Source organism: Ixodes scapularis, unplaced genomic scaffold (assembly GCF_016920785.2).
Source record: "Ixodes scapularis isolate PalLabHiFi unplaced genomic scaffold, ASM1692078v2 ptg005194l_1__unscaffolded, whole genome shotgun sequence".
NCBI classification, from domain to species: Eukaryota; Metazoa; Arthropoda; class Arachnida; order Ixodida; family Ixodidae; genus Ixodes; species Ixodes scapularis.
In genome coordinates this window covers 29909-42414 of record NW_024610446.1, presented here as the reverse complement: position 1 = coordinate 42414, position 12506 = coordinate 29909, and the positions used below count along the sequence as shown (strand labels likewise).

At 44.4% G+C, this 12506-nt stretch overlaps 1 protein-coding gene across 1 annotated transcript in view; it reads left to right on the top strand.

Annotated features, from left to right (window-relative positions):
- The first annotated feature begins 584 nt into the window (after positions 1-584).
- LOC120838883 (adenosylhomocysteinase-like 1) overlaps positions 585-12506 on the top strand; it is a 30056-nt gene continuing 18134 nt past the window's right edge. The window contains exons 1-9 of the mRNA XM_040209006.3: positions 585-836; positions 3139-3210; positions 3300-3330; positions 4303-4397; positions 5483-5659; positions 6876-6922; positions 8708-8860; positions 9628-9698; positions 11416-11510. Of these exons, the coding sequence (XP_040064940.1) occupies positions 738-836; positions 3139-3210; positions 3300-3330; positions 4303-4397; positions 5483-5659; positions 6876-6922; positions 8708-8860; positions 9628-9698; positions 11416-11510 (840 nt within the window). The 5' untranslated portion in view covers positions 585-737. The remainder of the gene's footprint in view (positions 837-3138; positions 3211-3299; positions 3331-4302; positions 4398-5482; positions 5660-6875; positions 6923-8707; positions 8861-9627; positions 9699-11415; positions 11511-12506) is intronic.

Below are 12506 nucleotides of genomic sequence, written 5' to 3'. Positions count from 1 at the left end.
TTTGCTCATTTCTCTAGTTTCAGAAAAAAAAAAAAGAAACACCCTTTGTGGAATATTTTTACCCTCGCTCTCCTCCTCGCTGCCTGAAAGTCACGTTAATTAGTTATAGGAAGCGACATGTACTTGAATGGAAATTCGGTTGTTTACAGTTCATATAGTTTTTTTATCTTGCAGAACACTCATCTGATATAACAATTACCCTGTTTTCATATGATTATATTCCCATTGGGCATTGGCGGCATCTTGCTTAGCCTAGCAAACGAGAAACGACTGTTATAGAGTGGTTTATGAGCCTCTATTTGAGCGAAGATTTAGCTAAAGTGTGTGCAGATTTCAATATAAAAAAAAAGAAACCTAGTGTATTGCCCTGGTTTTCTTACTGCATATTGTAATACTCTTGTCGCATGTTGCTGTGCATGAATGTAGTTCTTTTGATGCGAGTTCATGGCGACGGACGGTTTGCACATACGTGACGTCGGCGCAAGCCGTGTATATACGATTGTCGCATTGTTCTTAGTCGCTCGCCAGTTTGTCCCATAGAAAATCCGAATTCCAATTGAGCTGGACGAACCGTCCTTGTTGTTGCAGCCTCGTACACAGATACCAGCTCGGACGAGGAAGGTGTGTCGCCGCGGGAGAAGGTGCAGAAGAACTCCAAGGGCTTCAGCGAGTTCTGCGTCAAGAACATCAGTCAGGCGGCGTTTGGGCGTCGCGAGATCGAGATCGCCGAACAGGAGATGCCCGGCATCATGGCGCTACGGAAGCGCGCCGAGCAGGACAAGCCCCTTCAGGGGGCGAAGATTGTCGGCTGCACCCACATCAACGCCCAGACTGCTGTGAGTGGTCCCCGTCCCCCCCCCCCCCCCCCCCCCCCCCCGGAAGGCAGCTATACGTCGAGGCCTATTATAACGAAGTCAACGGGAATTGGAAATCACTTCGCTATATCCGCTATTTCGTTATAACCGACTTCGGTTATAACGTTGTGCAAAAGGGAATGGGAAATTGTGATTGCTTCGCTGTAGCCGCTCTTTCGTTATAACCGTCTTCGTTATAACCGGACTCGACAGTACTTGTTACATCAAGAAAAAGAAGTTTTGCGCATCGTTCATGCGCTGCGGGAAGTAGTTCTTACACGATTTTGTTGTCGGTCGATGAAACATTGCCTTTCGGGCTTGAAACTTGGACGTCTTGATAAAATACCATAAATCTAACCTAAGATACACGTACATATATATTTCGATTTAACGCAGTAATTAAGAAATGGCTAATCTTCCGCGAGGATCCGGGATTTTTGTACTTCAGTTCTCGAGGTTAAATCAAGTATGGATTGGTTATCAAACGTTGTTGCTCGCTTGAGACAATGTAGGGATAGATACTTGTCAAATCGAACTTCGAATAGTTCCCCGAAGCCTTGCACTACCGTGCACTATTATTAAACGAAAATTCAGCTGAACTCGTCAATGCTTTTCCCTACCTTTTTCTTGTCCACTTCTAAGCTCAGTTAATTTTATTATAACTTTATGAACTGGTGGCATGTTAACAACACATTTGTCGCGGCTATTCTAATCGAGGTAATTTACAAATCTGCTTATTATATAAATACATGCTTTCTTCAATTTCAGATTTGAAAATAAAATGCGCGAAAGATATCACCGGTTGTCAAGACGTCGCTCTCAAACATGTATACTCTTGCGTTATAGCGGCGGGTTAGCCCCGTTGAGTGTGCTTCTCACCAAGTTCCGATGTACTGCGGAGAAGCAATTCTCGTGGAGCTCCGCGGGTATTGCTTCCCCGCAGTGCACCACTGTTCGGTGTGAAGCGCACTCAACGGGGCTAGCCCTCCGCGATCAACACCTAGAAAAATACAAATATTGCAGTTGATTTCGAAGCAAATATCGAATAGTATATTATTCGAAACTACTATTCGAAAATTCATATATTCGCTCAACACTGACTAGTTATCTTCAACAAAATATGTTAGGAGATGGTTTTGGGGAATATCAAGTATACAGGAATAATGATAATTCCTGGAGAAGGGGAAAAAGGTGGACAAAGCACAGACAGATCTCTAAACACAGCTAGTTGACTGGTGCACGACTGAAAAAAATTGCCTGGTCCTAGTATAGAACCAGGGACATCTCCATTTCCAGTGGAGCGCTCTACCAACTGGGCTAACCAGGAGTTAGGCGTCACTAGTGCAAACAGGTTTTAAGAGCTGCCACCAGTCTATACTGTGGAGATTTGTGTTTGTCCTTTGCCCCCTTTTTTTCCCCTTCTCCTTTGCATTAATTGCATTATCAGTATACATGACTTGCACGTGAGGTCATCACACCGTGCTGGTGGTCATTTCTACTTGTTGCTGGGAAAAACAAATTTGCTGGTGTGAAATGTGTGCCGCATTACATACTGCTCATCCACAAGGTCCCCACAATGTCGGCTGATGTGACATCAGTGCAAGCCTTTTATAACACACTGCAATACTATTGACTTATTTATCATCAAGGGATGAAGGGTCAATCTTCTTAGATAGGGTGGTAATGCTTGCATTCCAGGTAAATCTTTTTTTGGTCATGATTTTAAGGGTGGTGGCTGATGAAGAGATTTCTAAACATGACTTCATTAATTCATTATTGAGTTGCTTTGTCAAACCCTATGCGCTACAGATGATACATTCTGATTTTGACCATCCTCGCATGAACAAGTATTGCTTGACCAACTTTCATTCAAACCACCACTATTTGAGTAAATTCTACTTTAGCAAATCTTATTTTGAACCTTAATTTGGATGAAGCTTACTTGAACCATACTGATTGAAGAAAGCTGAAATTAAAACAGCCTAATCTTGGATAATCTAGTTTGAAGAGGTATTGTTTGAATCTCACTCATTTGTATTAGTCTCATTTAAAATGCACCTTTGTGCAAGCCTTAATTCAGCCAACCTCATTGAAGGCACAGCTGACCCTTGTGCATGACCAGAAAAGGTTTCAATTTCATGAGAATCATCTCCAATAGTAAACTTCTCGGTTGCTTCAACCAACATAGTTTTTGAGTGCAGCATCACTGGAAGGTTGCTCTCAGTGATAACCAAATGTTAGTCTTAAAGCTAACTACAGTAAACATTTTTTTTATTTTTTTCAGGTGCTGATTGAAACGCTGGTTGCACTTGGTGCCAGCGTAAGGTGGGCTCCTTGCAACATTTACTCTACCCAGGTGAGACGCCGCACCTTGGGGTGCTGCTCTGAGCAATCACATTCTTGAATTGTGCTCATGGCTGATGACCATTGTTTAATTTTTTCTAGAATGAAGTTGCAGCTGCTCTTGCTGAAGCCGGTCAGTGTCCCTTCTTATTTTTTTGGTTGTTCTGTGTATGGCAGTAGATGCTCTGCCTTCAGCAAGCCCTCACTGTTTTTTGCCAGGCTTTGGCGACGTTGGTACTTTATCACAAATGGCAGACGTCTTGTTATGGTCAGCTGGCTACAAAATGAAGTTTGTCCACATACATTTGTGGCGACTGTAGCTCACTATGAATCGGTGCTATTATACATTTGCTGCACTGTGTGTAAACCATGTATCTCCTTGTAGTAGTGATTATAATATGAAAACTATGAACTAACTAGTTTTAACTTTTAGTGACCAGATGCAGCAGCAGGCTGAATTTCTCCACAATCAGTATTTTTTTTATATCGCTCGCTTTCCAGACAAAGCAGGTTTAGTTAAGTCACACCAAGAAATGCTTGGCAACTATATGAAAGGTTCTCCTTGTGAGTCATTCCTGCAGCTGCAGCTTAGGAGCCGTCGGCCATAACTTGCAGGCTCATTTTCTTTATTTGCTTAGCACAGCTGGCAAGCGTGCTCCTTGCTTCCTTGTTCGACTGTATGAGCATATGCCAGGCGGCTGGCACATAAAATGAAAGTTTGGCTTTTTTAACAGGAAAGGGTGATAAACGGGAGAAACAGGGCATTGGTTGTTATAAACTTTGTTCATCTTATTTTGAGGGGTAGTCATATTATGCAAAGGTGCACGATTTTTTAAATGGGCTGAGAGTGCAAAACTGAAGCAGAGAAATTCTAGTTTCTATGCATAATGTGGAATGTGTTACGTAGCAATTGTATTTAACCTTTAATTGCAAAAGTGCTAAAAGACATTGCTGACATGCTGAATGAAATGCATGCAGACTAGGCTTTTTATGACAGTTAACCTCATTAAGAACGGGATTGTATTGCTTCAATGTGTAGCAGAGCAGAAGGTTAACATCTGTTGATTTGTGTGAATGAGGAAATGTGTGTGTACTTCTGTTGCAGACATATCTGTTTTTGCCTGGAAGGGTGAGTCTGAGGATGACTTCTGGTGGTGCATAGACAGATGTGTGCATTCAGAAAACTGGCAGCCAAACATGGTACGTATGCCTACCCACATTCACGACAACTTATAGTTCAAGCAGTCACGAACAACGCATATTATCATCATTGTCAATTATTTCTAAAAACCTTTCCCCGATCAATACTAATGTATGGTATTTTAACTTGAGCTAACCGAGAACTAAGTGCTTTGAAGTTAGTTCTCGGTTAAGTGAAGTGGAGCATAAAAATGCAGAAGGGACACGTGATAGAGTGGTCTTAAGTGCTTTGCACCAGCATGCTTGGAGAGGCAGCTGACATGAAGGAGCGTCTTGGTTAGCCGTTCTCGGTTTCAACTCATGTTGGACTGCAGGGGACGCTACAGGCCATCTTGGTGAACCCAGCGCTGTGAGAAAAACGCGTAACTTTGCACTCTGAACATTTTTGAGTCACTCTGGTAGGTCACCTGACAATTGCACGGCACTAGGTTGGCTCCGATGTCTCTTAGCATCCGCTACTGTTCATTGTAAGGTGAAACAATATATGGTGGACTCAGAAGTCTGGTGTGAGTGCTCCATATCAAATTTGCTTATTTGTCTTTTGTTTCATAAGTGGATAGATTATAGGTGTTGGGGGGGTTTGTTTATTCTGACTTGGATGCATGCTTGGTATGGTATTGTATGAATTCTGATGCACCATTCCCGATGGTTCTCTTTAGTGGCTATCTCTTTCCATTTCACACTTTTCTTTGAGCAAGCGACTTGAAAATCCTGCAACCCTTCTATGACTTTCTTGTAGACGACTTTGCACATCTTGATTGCTATACCTATCTTTTTCCAGATTATGTGTAGATCTTGCTTTCCAAATCTTTCTTTGTGCAAGTGACTTGAAAATGTTGCAACTCCTCCACGCCTTTCTTATAGATGACCAGCAGATTTTTCTTTCCACATCTTTCTTCTTGTGCACTACTTCCATATCTTGCTTTCCAAATCTTTATTTTTGTAAATGACTTGCCGATCTTGCTTTCTACGCCTCTTTTTTGTGGATGACTTACACATCTAGCTTTCCTCAACTTTCTCTTTGTGAATATGAATTCCAGACCTTGCCACCTGGCCCCAACCTTTCTTTTGTGGATGGCTTTCAGATCTTGGACGATGGCGGGGACGCCACTCACCTGATGCTCAAGAAGTACCCGGCCATGTTCAAGATGATCAAAGGCATTGTGGAGGAGAGTGTAACAGGCGTCCACCGGCTCTACCAGCTCTCCAAGTCCGGCAAGCTCACCGTCCCTGCCATGAATGTCAACGACTCTGTCACCAAGGTCTGACTGCCCCCTCGCTATTCTTAAAAGGGACCATGAAACAATACTGGGTTAAAAGGTTTCGTAACTGCATACGGTGTAGTGAAAAAAGATAACTGTCTCTACCTGTGTGTAACAACCCAGAAATGCTATTTCCGCTCTGACATTTCTAAAATAAGAACAGTCTGTTTTCAAAGGGGTTGTTTTGCATGGGAACCCCGTAGGGGCCTTTCTTGCATGTGTTGGTTTGATTGTGTGACGTCAGTGTTGCGTGATGTCATGCGACAGCAATTGCCTTGCTAAATTCAGTGGGGAAATTTACTTCGGTTTCAGGTTGTGTCGTCACCCGATACCACGACGCCACGGTGTTATGTAACCCGACATAACGTGATGTCTGATCATGTAACGTCAGTTTCCCCGCTGCATGTAGCAGTAAAATCATGGTGTCATGTGACATTTCTGAGTAATATAATGCCACAGTGTCACGTTATAAGACACCACAATTTTCCCCCTTAAATTTGGTGGGGAGATATAGATGCTAAATTCTGATATAAAGTGCTGCTCGTTAAAAACTCACCTATATCAGACCTTCACTGCATTTCAGGAAATGTCCAAGTCTGGGCGATTTTTTTTTTTTTTTGATTCGCCGTCAAAATTAGTTTTTTACCTTATTCTTGATCTGCCCAGGTACGAACAGTTCCAGACGCGTCACGACTGAATGCATCTCACTAATTGGACAGAGAGCCTCGCGATCGGCAACAGTTATTTTATCGCCTTGCGCTCACATTTGCGTTCGTGGCCAAGTGGAAAGACAATGGAAATTCCTGAACTTTAATGATGTCTGGAACACAGCTCGTACTCCGTGCTTTCCCAACGGAGGCCCTTCACTTTAATGAACATTGGTGGCACACGAGCCGATGAAAGAACATTCGACAATTGTTTTCTGGCGACGAATTGAGAAGGTTAACGCTTTTGGATTTTCTCCAGTATTTTTTGTAACAATTGGTGCATACTTCGTTACATTTTGTGAACATCTGGGATTCCATCTAAAAAGTATGGAGTGAAATCAAAGGTTCCTTTAAAGGGAGAGAGGGCAGGGGTAAGGGAGGGGGGTAGGACTTGCAACTGCAATGGAAAACACGTTTGTAAGAACACAGATTTCTTTAAAATTTAAATTTTCAAGCTTCACATCTAGAAATTTTGAACTGATTGTTGACCTCTTTGCTCCCCCTTGCAGACAAAATTTGACAACCTCTACAGCTGCCGAGAGTCAATCCTCGATGCGTGAGTTTTTTGCCTTTGATCAGTCGTAGCCATGGGCGCATTCACTGCAGCAGTTTGCTTTCGTTGGTGTAGTTCACATTCTGTATCGCCATATGCATTACTAGGAGTGCTTTTCGGCCATGATCCAAAATGAATTTGGTGCACGATGCTGCATTGTATGCAATACTATTCGCAACTCCAGCGAACTATAGAGGGCGCGCTGCTCAGGCGAAATGGCGGACGAAAGGAGGTCGTTTTCATTGTTCAGCACGTGGACCACCACAAATTCCTGCACAGCAGCGTAAAATCAGTGTTTATTTGAAAGCTAAGCGATTTTTCGACGGTAGAAACCTTCTTCTAGTCAGTGCGTAGGAACGACATGGCGGAATCATTAGAATAATTACTGGAAACGATGTTTGTTTCTATGCTGCCTACGAAAACCAAGCAGAGATAGCAGACGACAGAGTCGAAACGACCTCCTTTCCTGAGCTTCTCGGCGCTGCCGCTACGCGGCGTCGATTTCGCTGGAGTCGCGAATACTTCCCAAGCATCCACTACAGAGCAGTGCAACAAGGGTGAGATGCTTGCATGCACGTCACAGAGGCCAAGCAGAAAAAGTCCAAACAAGTGCCATCGTTGAGTAATTTTTGCGAAACAAAATTCCTGTCTAAAATAGCAAACCTCTTCAAATCCAAAGTCCCATCACTCCAAACGGCCCAGATGTTTTTGCATGAAATCCGTCAAGAGTACATATTGATTGCAGTCGCCGCCCGATTATTCAGACTTTGCAGGGACCGAAAAAATGTCCGAATAATAGAGCAGTCCGAAAAATCAGCAGATTGAAAAACTTGCCTTTATACTTCTAAATGGGCTTAAAAAAGCCGTAAATAATGCCTTGCTTCAGATTACGCCTGCGTGCCTTGTTTTAGGTTATGCCTCCGTTTGCGGTCGACAACTTTCTGTTAGCTTGAGAATCGCTGCCTTCTTTTCTAGCGTTATGGTCGAGTACTTTCAGCGCTTCTTAACAACACATCGCGGTGGCAGAAGAACAGGGGGGGCCATGATGTCCAAGCCAGCGTTGTCCGAACAAGATGAGAGGCGCAAATCCACGAGCGCAAAATGGCGACTGGCGACGCGAAAGTGGGGCGAAGGCACGAAGGGATGGAAGGAAACAAAGCAAAAGGATAATGATGATGGTGGTGACGTGCAGTTAAATGGAAAAAAAAAAGGGCTGGCATAGCGTCACCTAGCGGTAGGACTCGGGAGTACTCAAGTAGCGCTGCCAAACCAAGCCAATCCATTTGCAGCCAACATAGAATTCAAAATGACCGCATCTTGGTGGTGTTTCCCGCTGATCGCTCGCGACGATTTTGTCCGAATAATCAAACTTTTGGACTTCAAGCTGTCCGAAACATTGGTCGTGAATATGCACTATTTCTATGGGGTAAGTCACGGTTCCACCTTTAGGTCTGAAATATCGAACAAGTCCGAATTATCGGAGTCCGAAAAAACGGTCGGCGACTTTACTCGTATGTTTTTCTCACATTTAATAGTATTTCTGGGACAACTTGTCGTCATAATCGGATTCGTCGGGCAGCTTTACCTGCAAAGAACCACATAGCTTTCCCTTGAGCAGGCTGCAGGGCTGTTGAAGAACAATGAACATTAGATTTGATTACTGAAAGAGCAAAGAGAATGTATCGGTGCCTTAGTGCGAGTAAGGCTCGAAGAGCATCTCGTCAAAAGACTTTTGCAGCATCACCAATGCATCCGTTCAGCGTCGTCGACTGGCGCGTTTCCTCGCAGGCTGAAGCGCTCGACGGATGTCATGTTCGGCGGAAAGCAGGTGCTGGTGTGCGGCTATGGGGAGGTGGGCAAGGGCTGCTGCTCGGCGCTCAAGGGAATGGGCGCCGTCGTGTACGTCACAGAGATCGACCCCATCTGTGCACTCCAGGCCTGGTGAGGTTCCCCAAGTTTCTCTCCTAGACCGGGACTCGGGTTGGCCGTACGTTCCACTAAGGGTGCCTGGAATGCATCACCGACCGACATGTTTGGCATCCCGTTCCGCCCACGCGTCGGAAGCGGTCCCAAAGTGGCAACAGACGACGTCGCAAAAGCCAGAGCGTCGTGCTGTCATTCGTCACGGTCCCGGCGGTTGGGCGTTGACGTTCCGGCGAAAAGCGCGAGGTAACGCGAGTGTTGTTGTCGTTGCGCTGTTTCGACTCCCAGCTGCCAAAGTTTCCATGGACTGCCACATCCACCACTGCTGCGGTGACACGGCCACAATCGTGACCAGTGACAGCATGACCATGGGCACAAATAGAGGCACCTCTTTTTAGGACTCGGTCAACTCCCAGTTTGGAGACTCATTCCAGGCACCATGGTTCCACACGACTCCCGATTTGAGGATGGATGAGGAGTCACGTACGAAAACAATTAGGGGAGCACGTCGGAAAGCACGAATTTATGTTTTAAGAATGAGACTCGGGCTGAGGATTGAATAGTGCGCATACACCTCTCGGTCTTCTAGCCTCGCTGAAACAGGCTCATGGTTGCCATGCTAGTGTGCAAGCTTTTCTGGCTAAGTTTGTGGCCAGCAGCTAACGTTCTGGCATTTGTTTTACAGCGTGTTCTGATTTGCTTGTTAAGCCCACAGTGTTGGCAGCATCACATTGACTCTAAAACCCTCTGACGACTGGTCTTTTCGTTTCTTGTTATGTTTGTAGCATGGACGGCTTCCGTGTCGTCAAGATCAACGAAGTTGTTCGTAACATCGACATTCTCATCACTGCCACTGGTGAGTCGATTTGATTTCTCATCTTTTGCATATTTTGTGTTGAAATTTGTTGTTAAATTCATGAAGTGTCTTTTTGCTTAGTTGAGTACTATTTCAAATTATTCTCGAAAAACATTGTAGTGTGACTTTTTTTTTCTGTGGGAAAATTCATACCGAAGCTGTGATCAAAAATCACTTTGGTAAAGTTTTCTACCATAGAGCTGGTACTGGTTGATTTTGAAATAATTTTTGTTGCACACTTTTTTTTTTGCCATAATTTCTGGGGCCTTAAAATTTGTTTTAATGTGGACATCACAACTACACTGTCGCTCGTGATCTCCATACATTTTCTAAACTTTGCCTCTTTCCACAATATTTACGTCTAGTTTTGTGGTGTCGCATATTTTCCCGGGTTCAGTCGTGGACAAAAGCAGGGGCTCCGGAACTGGGGGGGCAGGGGGGGCATCTGCCCCCCCTCATGTTTTTTTCGTAGGGGTCATGCCCCCCCGACGCTGAAGGCCGCGCCTTCCAAGCTTGAAGCGGAATAAGAAAGGACAGCGACGTTTTGTTGGGACGAGAATTGGTAGTAAAGCTGATACCCCTGTTAAGCGCTGGAGTAAACGTTTCTTCTGAGCCAGCCTTGAGGCGCGCGTATTGGTCACATCTTAATCACTGGCAGCGGGACGGGGACAGCTTAGGAAAGGCACCTTTCTACCATTCCTTGTCATCAGAAAGGATGGCGGGGAGGAGGCCTCCCTCCGGCTCTGGATAAGCCTTCCCAAACGTAAAACCTCTTGCCGCGGGGAATCGGTCTCTGGCAGAGCGCTTCGACGAACAGCAGTCTGGAGCATATGTCCTTGGAGGGACTGCACACTCTCTTCGACGAGTTTTGCTTGGGATCGGCTCTTTCAAGCTCGGCCATGCCAATACCGTGCCAATTAAGCGGACTGATCCCATAATGGTCGGAGAGGGTTCAGAGCTGGCCTAGCATGGGAGGCGCCCCTTGAAGTTTCTGCACGACGCCTAGTCGCGAAAAGCATTTCTGCCATCCGTCAATCATTTTCATACTTTTGTTCAGTGTGACAGGAGAGGCCACGGAAATGCTCTTGCGTGCTAGAGATTTTGAAGATCTCTTTTTGTTACTCAGAAAAGATTTCAGCTAAACAAAGGTCGCTTCCTCCATTTCGGTTTTTCCGCGCGTACGATCTTCAAAGTTGGGGGGGGAATCTGCACTGCAAGGATGTGTACCTTGACCCCTGCCCCCTGATCAGAATTGACTTCCGGAGCCCCTGGACAAAAGAAACAAAAATACACCATCACAGTTCGTCCGGCTTATTGGCACCACGTTAGTCAGTTGCGACAAGTGAAATATACGTACATTGGAGATAAATCGGACGTTTTCAATCGAAACTCGAGTGACATGTTTATAAGGAATGTTTCTATTGTAAAACAAGTCTGTAAAACGAGGAGCTGACAACGAACATGGCATTTCATAAGAGCAGATTGTACATTTTTGAGCCTCAACAATACTGGTGGTTGGTCGTTGGGCGGTCTTCTTTCATAAATGACCGGCCTCCGTATGCCCTGTATGAAAGTAGCCATGCTTTACCTGCGTTTGCGTAGGTATGGCTAAGCAGTTTTCTTTACGTTCTAGTTATCACAATGGACAGTGTTTCTCTAAGCTGTAGTATTTGAAGAGTAAAGCATGATCCGATTTTGCTTCTTTTCTGCTCACCAGGAAACAAGAATGTGGTCCTGCGAGAGCATATGGACAAGATGAAGAACAGCTGCATCGTTTGCAACATGGGTCACTCCAACACGGAAATTGATGTGGTGTGCAAAAACTCGTATATATATAAGAGCATATTTTATGTGTGGTCCACATCCCCAGTAGTTAAGGAATTTCACTCAGAATCTGAATGCAAAATGTCTTAGATTAAGTCTTAGCAAATCTTGCTTTGGGTAATGATTGCTTGGGACAGCATTCACACATTTGCTAACATATTTTCTTTTCTTTGATCAAGGTTAAAACAAATTAATTTGGGAGTCCTTATAAATTGTAACAGGAAATATTTTTAGTGACAGGATGAGGTAAGGTAGAGAGATTGTCAAGAACCATACTCAGTTCATTAGTTTTGTAAAAAACAAAAAAAAAAAAAAAAAAACGGATACTATGAACGACACTTTTGTTATGTTACCAAAAGAACAGCCATGAATATTTTTTTTTTCTTTTGAGGAGTTCAGGTGTCTGGGATGTCCATGACTTGGGGTGCAGGTGGGAGGGAGGGAGGGATGGGGGGGGGGGGGGGTAAAAGTGCATGTGTGTATTATAGGGTCGGCTGGATTTTGGGAGGCAGTCAGATGCTTTGGATCACCGAGAGTTGCCTGCAACTTGTACACTAAAGTCATTGACGGCTTCGGAAAGGCGTGGCGACTCCCGAGCACTTTATTATTGTTGTACAGCCAACTAAATTGCGGTGTTGGCAGACAAGAATGCCTAGAAACGAACCGCAAAGCGAGAAGCATAAGCCCAGTAAGCCACACCCTGTGCTTTTCTAAGCTGTCGTGGTCTATAGTAGTTTAATACCGGCCTTTCCGTTCCGAGAAATGAAGGGGGCAAAGGCTGCGATTTTGTGCTTATACTTTGTCGTGCTTTGTATATTATCACTGGTATATCTGGTATTGTTTGTTTCCGTAATATCGTTGTCTTGAACTTTTTGAGATAATAATGCCTCTTAGCATTAGAGATGAATGCCTGTTGGCATTAGAGTTAATAGGGAGTTTTAGTGGATAATGCAGACAGCTCTGAAAGTGGTACCAGGTACTTCA